The 11,951-nt window shown below is 41.8% G+C and overlaps 1 protein-coding gene and 1 long non-coding RNA gene across 2 annotated transcripts in view; one reads left to right on the plus strand and one right to left on the minus strand.

Annotated features, from left to right (window-relative positions):
• mchr2b (melanin concentrating hormone receptor 2b) overlaps positions 1-7,895 on the plus strand; it is a 42,518-nt gene extending 34,623 nt beyond the window's left edge. Inside the window, exon 2 of the mRNA XM_070545765.1 lies at positions 1,323-7,895. Within this exon, the coding sequence (XP_070401866.1) occupies positions 1,323-1,962 (640 nt within the window). The 3' untranslated portion in view covers positions 1,963-7,895. The remainder of the gene's footprint in view (positions 1-1,322) is intronic.
• Positions 7,896-10,888: 2,993 nt separating this feature from the next.
• On the minus strand, positions 10,889-11,304 carry LOC139063549 (uncharacterized). The gene is made up of 2 exons (XR_011516923.1): positions 11,058-11,304; positions 10,889-10,976 (listed from the first exon to the last, which is right to left on the minus strand). It is a non-coding gene; the product is annotated as an uncharacterized lncRNA (long non-coding RNA).
• Positions 11,305-11,951: the final 647 nt, after the last annotated feature.

Consider the following 11,951-nt stretch of genomic DNA (forward strand, 5'->3'; position numbering starts at 1 on the left):
GTGCTAGCTGCATTGACTCTGCCCTTGATAAAACACAGTGGTCCAACACCAGCAGCTGACATGGCACCCCAGACCATCACTGATGCTGGGTACTTGACACTGGACTTCAGGCATTCTGGCATTTCCCTCTGCCCAGTCTTCCTCCAGACTCTGGCACCTTGATTTCCGAATGACATGCAAAATTTGCTTTCATCCGAAAAAAGTACTTTGGACCACTGAGCAACAGTCCAGTGCTGCTTCTCTGTAGCCCAGGTCAGGCGCTTCTGCCGCTGTTTCTGGTTCAGAAGTGGAATTGGTCCTTCTCCACAATCCTCCTCAGGGTCCGGTCACCTCTTCTCGTTGTGCAGCGTTTACTGCCACACTTTTTCCTTCCCACAGACGTCCCACTGAGGTGCCTTGATACAGCACTCTGGGAACAGCCTATTCGTTCAGAAACTTCTTTCTGTGTCTTACCGTCTTGCTTGAGGGTGTCAATGATGGCCTTCTGGACAGCAGTCAGGTTGGCAGTCTTACGCATTATTGAGGTTTTGAGTAATGAACCAGGCTGGGAGTTTTTAAAAGCCTCAGGAATATTTTGCAGGTGTTTAGAGTTAATTAGTTGATTCAGATGATTAGGTTAGCTCATTTAGAGAACCTTTTCATGATATGCTAATTTTTTTAGAAAGGAATTTGGGGTTTTCATGAGCTGTATGCCAAAATCATCAATATTAGAAACAATAAAAGGCTTGAAACACTTCAGTTGTGTGTAATGAATCTAATATATATGAAAGTCTAATGTTTGTCAGTACATTAAAGACAATAATGAACTTTATCACAATATGCTAATTTTTTTAGAAGGTTCTGTACTTATTAAAACAAAATTTCTTCAATAGTGCATGTGACATTTTGCTTACAGTAAAGTCATTGGTTGGACCTGTAATCTCTGGTTTGATTATAATAATTACAGCAACTTTTATAAAATTGCTTGAATACAACTGCTGTAGGCAATCGATATTTTGCATTGAGAAGATAAATTGAAATAAAATGTTATTAGGATGTTCTGGAAAATTGCAATAATGTCAGTTACAAACACAAGAGAAAGGAAACATAATGCTAGTAAATAGCATATATGAGGGGAATGTGCGACATTAAAATGTATACATCCTGTCTAAATGATAGTTATTCATCGTAGTAGTCTGAGAAGCTGAGCATTTCAAAATGTGTCGTTTCTATTTCACTAGGTCTCATCATCACAGCTTCTCAGTTGTTTCAAACCCAGAGGTGAAAATGACTATTTTTCTGAATGAAACCAGTGCTCAATGTTGCTGTTAATTTTCTCCTAGGTACATAGCTATTGTTCATCCGAGTTCTGAGAAGAGGACCGTACAATGGACCATCATCATCAATCTGCTGGTGTGGATGGGCAGCTTCCTCCTCACCGTACCAGTCATGATTTATGCCAAGGTTGTCCGCAGGCAACACCTGGAGGTCTGCATGATGTACCTAGACGGGCCTGAGGACATGTACTGGTACACTCTCTACCAGTCCGTCCTGGGCTTCATCATCCCCCTCATCATCATCAGCACCTTCTACTCACTCACCCTCTACCATGTCTTCAGCTCTATTCGACAGGTAAAACGGAAGCAGTCCATGTGGGCGAAAAGAGCCACTAAGATGGTCCTAATGGTGATCGCCGTGTTCGTGATCTGCTGGTCACCCTACCACATCATTCAGGTGATCAACCTGGGCAACAACAAGCCGACAATTGCTTTTGTATATGTCTACAACATCAGCATCTGCCTCAGCTACTCACACAGCTGCATCAACCCGCTCATGTTACTCATCTTTGCCCACAATTATCTTGAGCGTCTGTGCCGCCGTAACACGCAGGACAGCTCTCAGCATTCGTCAAAGGCCACGGTAGTCAGAAAAGATGGCTCCAGTATGACAAACGATCCCAACTGCCGCATAACTGCCATCTAATCAGAGAGAGAACATTTTTGTAAATAGAAGACAGATGTAAAAGTTTTGCTTTTGCACGGTGTTACTTGTAAGGTCATGTTCTGCAGCTCTTTCATTTATGTGAACCTGACATTGCACAAATATTCACCTCACACAGGAGCTTCAAACCAGCAGCTTTTTGAATAATACCATATATTGTCATAATGGTCAGTGACAGCTTTGTAGTGCAGATGTGTCATTGCTTATCGTGGTTTCTTATGTCTGAGCACATGTGATCTGTAATCAACTAAAAAAACTCCATATAGGGATTTGTGATTTCTAACCACTAGCGTAAGTAAAGGATACATTTCTGATATAAAAAAAAACAGCGCTATGAAAAACAGTTTGCTACCTTTTTTTTTCATTTTTGTATTGTTACCACACTTTATTTCAGATTGGCTAGCAAATTTTAGTATGAGACTACAGTCATTCTCCTGACTCGGCTGTACTCTTTTTGCTTTAGCTTAGCATAAAACACAGTAAGTGAACTAGCATAGTGAGAAAAAACATCCTAAAAAAATTCTCAGTAGTGACCCCAATACTGCTTTGTGACCTAAATAATCTTACTGATTGCAAGTTGCAGGTGCCATTTTGCAACTACTTTTGGACAAAGTACAGCTGTAAGCCTCTGCTGAAAGGTGCAAGGCAGCCCCAAAGACACCTGCTTCAGTAAACACTAAGTTTTGCTGATTTGCCACCGCATCTATACAAAATCTAATATCCAATATGCAATCCAGAAGAGGGTGAATTGAAGTTGTTCTGTGTCTCATGGGTAAATAAATGGCAAATTAATGGCAAACAAGCCAATCAGACTGGTAAATACTCCAATATGGCTGAATAAAATGATTACGTAAACAAGTGGGACAAAGTTCCTTCACAGTGATAATTTTGGTGTGTTACTAATAATTGTTGCAACCAGTTTGTACTTTTTCATAGGTTGGTTTGGGTATGTTCATTCACTTTAAAGGTGCTAGTTTATTAATCAGTTAATTTGTAGTGGTCTTAAGTATGAAAAATTTGCCTTGTAAGTGTTTCTAGGGGGAAACAGTATAGACAATTGTACTATATTATTTGCCAAATTGTGGCAAGCAATTTGTGGAGGTTGCATCTTGCGATGCAGCCATTGCTGCGATGGCACACATCAGTGATTCATTCATTGTGCTGATTGTAAACAACCTCCCTCAGTGACATAATGATGAATATCTGGATTATTGATGTTAAGACAGTGGCCTCCAGTAACAGATGAAAGGTATATTAAATAAATACCAACATTGATTCATGAAGTCATCCAGGGCCACACCTGGCCAAAATGGGAGCCCTAAGCAGAATTTTATTTAGCCACACCACTGTTTGAGGAGAATTGTGGTGAGAGAAGAATAGCCAACATCTGGAGCTTGATTTGGACAGAAAAGCCTAAAGTTCTCAGGGACAGCTCTGCACACCAATGTCTCAACACAACATGGACTACAGATCTCAGTTCAGTTTAAACAGACTAGTCTTATAGTGTTTCATTGTTTATATCTTTTCGACCTGCGATGTTTGGAGATATGGTTCATTGATAATTCGTCATTTGTGAATTGCTACAGTTCGTAGCCAAGTGGGAAGCAGCTGGGATGAGAATCAGCTCCTCTAAATCCGAAACCACTGTCTTAAGTCAAAAAAGGGTAGAATGCCTTCTCCGGGTAAGGCATGAGGTCCTACCCCAGGTGAAAGAATTTAACTCATTCACTGCCATTGATGACTGAAGTCGTCATTTGCATTTTTTTTACTGTGTGGGCATCGGAACGAGCCCCCGCACCATGAGAACAAACATCTCAGCTCTAAAGCTTTTCTTCATCCGCATACGTCACACATCTTGTGATCAGGAAGCAGAAAATCCATGTGTTAGGAGATTGTTTAGGGCCGCTGCTGTAAAAAAAAGTGAGGCGTGAACCGGAAACAACAGATCATAAAAGAACGGATAAAGCTCGAAATGCGTGGATTCTTCCTGATGTAAGAGGTGAGTCTCCGCTTTGTTTTGGTTGTTGTGGCGTCGACATCATCCTAGCACGCAACGTTAGGTGACTCTTAAAAAACACTAAAAATGGTGAGAAACGCTGGCAGCGAAGGGCTTTACTGATCAGGAAGCGGCTGGCAGCGAATTAGTTAAGTATCTCATGGCCTTGTTCATGCATCAGGGAAAAATGGGGCATGAGATCAATCGGTGGATTAGTGCTGCGTCTGCAGTGTTGCGGGCATTGCACTGGTATGTCTTGGTGAAAAGAGCGATGATCTGGAAGGTAAAGCTCTTGATTTACTGGCCGATCAATGTTCCCTACCATCACCTATGGTCACAAGCTTTGGGTAGTGACCGAAAGATTGAGATCGCGGATACAAGCGGCCGAAATGAGTTTTCTCCACAGTGTGACTGGGCTCTCCCTTAGAGGTAAGGTGAGATGCTCAGTCACCAAGGAGGGACTCAGAGTAGATCTGCTCCTCTACAATAAAAGGAGCCAGTTGGGGTGGCTCAGGCATCTGATTAGGATGCCTCCGGGATGCCTCCATAGTGAGGTTTTTTGGGCATGTCCAACCAGGAAGACGCAGGACACGCTGGAGGGACTGTCTTTGTGGGCCAGGGAATGCCTTGGTATTCCCCTGGAGCTGGCCCAAGTGGCTGGTGAGAGGGAAGTCTGGGCCTCTCGGCTTAGGCTGCTGCCCCATGACCCAACTGAATAAGCAGAAGAAAATGGATGGATGAATTGCTGAAGCAGGTGTGACAAATTTCCTTGTGTGTGTTTTTCTGATTAGGATGGAACATTATTTCTAAATTATGAAGAAGACAGAGAAAAATGTCATTACAAAATGTGCTTGTATGTCATTAGTATGTCACTTGCATAATATTTTTGGGCAAAAAATGTAAAAGAATACTAATTTTACTTTTCAATTCAAAAGGTCTAAATAAGTTTCAAGAAATTAGGGAATAACTGATAATGATGTGCATTTTCATTAAGTGGCTCTGTAAAACCAAAACAGGAGACCAAGTTGTTTTTGTAGCATAGGAGAAGGCCATGTAATGCAAAGGTTATGACATTTGTCAACAACCTGCCCTACCAGGGGCAGAGGTCATCAGACATTAAGTGTCCAGCCGGTTTCATATGCCTGGAATAGTAACAAAACAGTCCCATTTTGTTTCGCTCCTACCCTGGTCATCTGGATATGCCGTCATAACAATCTCTCCCTGCTTCAGTATCTGCACTCACAAGGTCCCTCCAGGAGATGAGACATAACTCTAATAAAATATTCTTATATTTGTGCCATTAAATTATTTATTTCACCTACAGGTTGATTGCAACCATATTCTGTTTTATCTACAATGAATGTTTTAGCTAAAGTGATTTACTAATGTCTTGACTGCTTTACAGTAATGAATGAATCAGCATAAATGTTTTTCATTTCATTTCAAGACTTTATTAAACAGGAAAAGATTAAAAACAATCTGTCCTGACTCCGTTTAAAACAGTTTTTCAGCAGGTTCCGCAGAGCATCAAACAAAGTGATCATACAAACATCTGCCATCTAAAAAAAAAAAAGGCAGCAAGAAAATTGTACCGCCACGTGCAGTGTTTACAGGTAAAACTGTCCAACAGAGGAGAGAAGGATTTTCTTTTGAATCGAGGTAATGTTGGCGCTATCCTTGTCATGTGGAGTTACATTCCAAACTTTAGTCAGCGTATAAAAGAACAACCTCTGGCCGTAAGAATTCCTAAAGGCAGGTAAAGGCAAAGCATACTAGAGGCGAACTTAGTAACTCACACAAAATTTAAACTGTGCTTGGGAATCATTGCCTTTAGGTCTGAATGTATTTTTTTCTTGAAATGTCTTATTTCATATCTTAAATACACCAAACAACTACTTGATGATTTAATAATGATTTATTATCAGTCAAATTTAATATCAGTATCAATAAATGACCTTTTAACATATTCCCTTCACCTAATAAGATTTTCTAAGTGTCTGAGAAACGGAAGGTCTGCGGACTTTTTGAAAAGGCCTATAAAAATTTCTCAAACCTGGTTGGTCCAAAACTTATAAACGACCAATCCTTAAGAGGAAACACTTTCTCTATTCGGCAGTTCAGCAAGGTGTCCATCCTTCATGCTAAATTATCCTCTTGTTGGGAGATCAAACAAAACCGTTTCACCAGAATATAATTTTAGCAGCATAAAGAACCCTCCTTTTTCAGAATCAACCAATTATTTGTTTAATCTGCTAAATAACTCACCAGACGTGAAACAGTCCACCAGAAGCTCCACAGGAAGTATCTCTTCAACCAGTGGTGCGTATTCTGAGGGCCTATGACCCTTGGATACATCAGAAGCCCACTCACTTGCATTGCTGAGATGGCTTTGCTTGCCAACCCTATCCCTGAGAACTTCCTCTACACTGGTACGTAGGCTCTGCACTGGCATTGGATGGGTTAAGATTAACTTGATAACCAATTAAATCCAAATAAAATTCAACCAGCTGTATTTTATAAACCCAGTCACCACCTTTTTCTGAGTCACTTTATTGAGCTCTTATTAACATATAAGGTCATATATCATCAGAGTTCATTCATTGTTTCAGTTGATCTTACCTTGACTCACCATTTATAATCATTTGTCCTGCATCATCATTAGTAGTAGAAATATAGTAATAAATTGATTTTTATAAACTATATTTTTGCAGCCAAGTGCTAATTTAGCTGACATAACCAAGTGCTAATTTAGCTGATGCTAAATTAGCACTTTTGCTAACTGCCATCAATAAACAACAGAATAAATACCCTGATGGTATCCATATAGTGGCTGGAGATTTTAACCATGCTAATCTTAAGACTATGTTACCAAGATTTGACCAACATGTTAAATGCCCAACAAGAGGAGGTAACATACTAGACTGTGTTTACTCAAATATTCCCAAAGAGTATAGAGTATACCCTCTCCCACATCTCGGCCAATCTGATCATCTGTCACTACTGCTAACCCCGGTGTACAAATCCATCACTAAAAATCACAGCCAGTTACTAAAACTGTTGTGACATGGCCTGAAGACTCATCTCTGCAGCTACAGGACTGTTTTCATCGTACAAACTGAGATGTCGTTTGTGATCCAGATGTGGAAATTTACACCTTAGCTGTCCTCGGCTACATCAAGACCTGCATTGAAAATATTACAATCACCAGGAGCATCAGGGTTTTCCCAAACAGGAAACCCTGGATGATGAAAGAGGTTCAGGTTCTCCTGAAAGAACGCAATACAGCTTTCAGATCAGGCAACCAAATGAGGTACAGCACTGCCAGACAATTTCAATAGGTCCTACACTGTAAAATCTGTTGACAAAAAAATCATGCATGCAGGCCAATACTTAGCTCCTCTACATACTACAACCTGAAGTTTTAGGAAAACGTACTTCTGATTTTTTATTCATTTTTAAATTTTTCTAATTTCAATAACTCTTACACTCAGGGCCGTTTCTAGCATTGTGGGGGCCCTCTGCGAGATAATGTTCTGGGCCCCCCTATTTTGACAAACTGAAATTGATGATCTATAAACACACCATGAATTGTCACAAATAGCAAGCAAAACATGGTACAGTTTTAAAATTAAACACTCACTCAGGAAATATAACTAACTAATAAAAGCTAGAAAGCAGAGTGCAGACCTCCACCCTGGGAGGGGTGTTCACATCACACTTTTTTTAGCTGTTGTGGAATTCTGCAGAGCAGTTCTTGTCCTGCTGCAGACTAAACTATTTCTTGCACTCTTTGCCAACACATTCTCACACCCAAGGCGTCAAAATATGACGCGTGTGCCCAAGCCTCAATATATGACGATTCGGGACACCCCAGCGCGTCAGGAGACGACGATCAGGGACAGACTGCTAACGCCGGTGGTGAGACGGACATTAGAACTACTTAACCATCCCCTCACCCCAATCCTAACCTTAAGGTCACGGTTTATGGACCTTAAGGTTAGGATTGGGGTGAGGGGACGGTTTAATAGTCAAATAATGTACGTGTGACCACGCGCGTCGTCAAACAGTGACGCCAGCGGAGCCAAGTGATCCAGCATGTCCCTGATCGTTGTCTCCTGACGCGCTGGGGCTTCCCGAATTGTCATTGAGGCTTGGTCACACGCGTCATATTTTGATGCCTTGGGTGTGAGAATGTGTTGTCTTTGCACATCCAGGGAGGTTTTTTTTTTTTTCACAGAGTGGACCCGTTTCACCCCTGACTTGCCCTCTGTGCTTCGTCCATTCCTTCTCCACTGGTCCAGGGGACAGTGATGTGACCTTGAGCAGAGATCACTGGAGGGTTTTCAACCTGTGCAGACTGCTGCTCCTGAAATTGTTGATGTTTCATGGCCTCCTTCAGCTACTTGTTGCTGATTTGTTTGTGGAGCTGGTGGCGAGAGGCAGTTGATAGCCAGGGAATCTTCTGGGGATAAATCTGGGTGTCGTGGGTCGGCGGCTCCTGGATCTGACTTTGTTGTCCAGGAGTCCAGAAGATGTGGAGCATCTCCAGCAGCATCCTGTCTCTGAAATTGCCTGTTGCTGGTGATGGCACTTCATCAGAAGAATCTCTAAAATTATAAATACATCAGATTTTATAAAAAGATACTCAAGTGGTAAATAGTAGAAATTAAAACTGTAAAAATTAAAAATACATAAGAAAAGCTTGAAATAATGTTTGAACTGTAGATTAACTTACTGCAGCTGTGATGGCAAATCATCTTCATCCACACCTGAATCCTCAACCACAGATGTACATGGAGGTTTTGTTTTCCTTGAAGTAGCAGTAATAGTGTTGCCAGTCCCCACATGCCAAAGACGGTGGCAAGCTGAAACACACTGAACTGGCTTGTGCGAGCAAAATCAGCCAGACGACAGGAGCTGGGCTGCAGGTCAAAAAACTGTGGTCAGAAACAAGGGTCACAGGAGGGTCAAGAGGACAAGAGTTCAGAACTTGCTGTCGGGGACAGAACTAGGCAAAAGGTCAGGCAGGCTGGCTGGCCCCACCCCTGGATCCACCCCTGGCTTGGAAAGATGGGATTGGAGGACAACAGAGTGAAGACAAGCCCATCAGATCCAGAAGCCCTCTCAGGAACATTGGAGGGAAACTGAAGAATACTGCAAAAGATGTAATGACCTGTGTTAAGAAGAATGCTGCATGTAACAATTTGTGCCCTCATGTGAATGCTGCATGTGGTGAAAATGATACCAAATGTCTTGTGTTGAGTTACAAAGTGTGTATCTGGTAAATGACCCCATGACCTCACCGTCATGAGGTAATGATACATGTGACTTTTTACCTTGTCTAAGCTGGCCCAGGGAGGGTATATAAAGAGCAGCTCTGCGAAAGATTGAGAGATTCGACAAGCAGCTGGGGCAGACGACAAGAGACAGAGCAGATTTGGATGGGTCATCCCCCGTCCTGCTGGATGGGGGATGACAGGCAGTTTTTTGGAGTGGAGCTGGGAGTAGTTTGGGGAATTCGGGAAGAGATTCCACAGGAGTTTTTTGGGGCGATTCTCAGAAGACCGAGCTGGTGTAAACCAACTCTTATTTAATCATTTTGAACTAATCCCTCCTTGGGGGATAGCGGTTGTTTTTTTATATTTACCCATTTTTGTATTCTTTGATTTTGTAATAAACTTTTTGGAAAAAGAAACATAATCCTGATTCTTTCAGGTTTTCTCTAAAGATTCACGAGTGAGAGCCCTGACCATTAATTGCACATTAATTATGGGTTCTTGAATTATCAGGACTTAGTTTACGGTTTGTGACGAATTAATATAAAGAAACCTTAAGATAAGGGGAGCTTGACTCCTCCCTCACCCGCGAGTGACTAGTTGTCTTAAGGATGATAAAACCAGAACATTAGTGGTTAATTTTGGCTCTGATTCGCAAGTTGAAAAAGTCTCTATCAGCTGGAGGGTTGGATTAATTAAATAAATTGATAAATTTATGTTAGCCTGATCAACTAACAAAAATCATTTATAGTTACCAACCACCCACATAAGCTGTTAGAGGCGCAATTAATCCAAATAACCCAAATAATTGCTGGAAGGATTGGCCTTTCTCCAGGCTTCGCCCTAGTATCTTCACCAAAAGATAACGGGATTGATTAAAAGGAAGTGAGCTACTACAGAAGGAAAATTCTTGCATATTATTTCACCTTTAAAATAAAAGATATGATTCTAACTTAGGACGCCCAAACCAGGGTCTAATACGATAAAACTCACCGAAATCCCCACCGAACCCTGGAAGATGCACAGTCTCATAAGTTCTGACGGAACTGGGTTTTAACGGAACCGGCAAATGGGACGTGCACGCGACAATAGTTTATAATTGTATAGTAATAGTATTAGAAATACTAGACAAAAGAAACTGGAACGGGTTTAGTGCAGAGATACTTACTGCATTTGGGATGGAAAACCAATGTGGGCACATTTTGCTCCTCATCAACAACTTTTGAGGGAAGTTTCCTCTTTCTAGAAGGTTTCCTGGTTTCTGGTTTAGTTACAAAAACAAATCTAACATATAAAATAAAAAGCCTCAGTGAAAAATGCAGCTGAAAATAAGACAAAACCACGGGTGACCGAACGAATACAAAAAAAACGGCAAAGTGATGTCAATTATGACTAAATATAATAAAGGAAATTGACTGAAAATAATTATTTACACCAGTAGAAGAGATAGAAGTTGAAAATAAGTGTCCAAAACAATTCCTCCTCTCCTCTAAGCATGGCACATGGTAGACTGTTTATTTCCTGGTTCTAGGGCAGGGACTTGCATAACATTACCGTAATGTATTGTATACCATGTCATGTTTGGGGGAAGGAGACTAACCCAAGACATGCAGAACACACAGACCAAGGATGGGGGTAAAAAATTAAATAGTTTATTTACAAAGAAGGAAAACTGAGGATGCACTGAACTGTCAGTGGCTGGAACTGATACGGGAGCTCTGCGTCTGGAGGAGGGAGAACACTGGTGAGCATGTGTTTAGTTCCAGAGGTCCCTTTTGTCACGAGCTTAGTTCAATAGAACTTACTGTACGATGAGAGTTGCTGGCTGGAGGAGGGAGCAGGTTGAGAGCCGGGGGGAGCGCAGGAGAGGGAGCACAGGTGGAGATAAGCAGGGCGTCCTGGTGGATGGGAGACAATGGAGAACGGTGAGTGGGTCCAGTCGGGTCTGAGTATCCAAATCCTGGAGTCCAGAGGTAAATATCCTAGAGCTCAGTGGCCAGAGGGAAACACTGGAATCCTGGAGGTGAGAGAAATCCTGAGTCAGCTCCAGGAGGTAAGTAAAATCCAAAAATCTAAAACCTAGAGCAAAAACACAACTAGCTAAATTTATCCTAGAGCTCCTAGAGTAAACACGAGTGGCTTGGTACTACCAAGCTGAGGCAATCTTCCAGCGTTGAATTGTGCCCTCCATCCACCTTAAGTAGGAACCACCCCGCTAATTGCTGATCAGGAACAGCTGGGCACTCCCTCTCCTGGCAAGAGACTCAAAGATGTTAAGGTGAATGAGGAGTACTCACCCCGGCTTATGACAACCACTGGAAAGTACATCCTCTCAGCTTTCAGAATCTGTTGATTGCGCAAACTGTTGAAGAGTTACGGTAAAGAATGAAAGCCAGTTTGTGCTGCTATTGACACAACCACAGCAGCTTTGCAACAGCATAGGTTGCCTGCTCTGTCTTCTCGATCCCCAGTGTGTCGTGGAGGATGGCTGCTTGTACTGAGCCAGGATTCTCTGGAGGTTTCTTCCTGTTAAAAGGGAGTTTTCCTCTCCACTGTCACTTTATGCTTGCTTAGTATGAGGATTGCTGTATAGTCACTGACACTAGTCAGTGACTTGATGCAATTTGCTGGGTTCCTTATATAGGAAACATTATTTCTGATTGGCTTAATGAACTGTCCTGAATTGGAATGTTTATTAT

Source organism: Nothobranchius furzeri, chromosome 2, assembly GCF_043380555.1.
Source record: "Nothobranchius furzeri strain GRZ-AD chromosome 2, NfurGRZ-RIMD1, whole genome shotgun sequence".
In the NCBI taxonomy this organism is placed as follows: domain Eukaryota; kingdom Metazoa; phylum Chordata; class Actinopteri; order Cyprinodontiformes; family Nothobranchiidae; genus Nothobranchius; species Nothobranchius furzeri.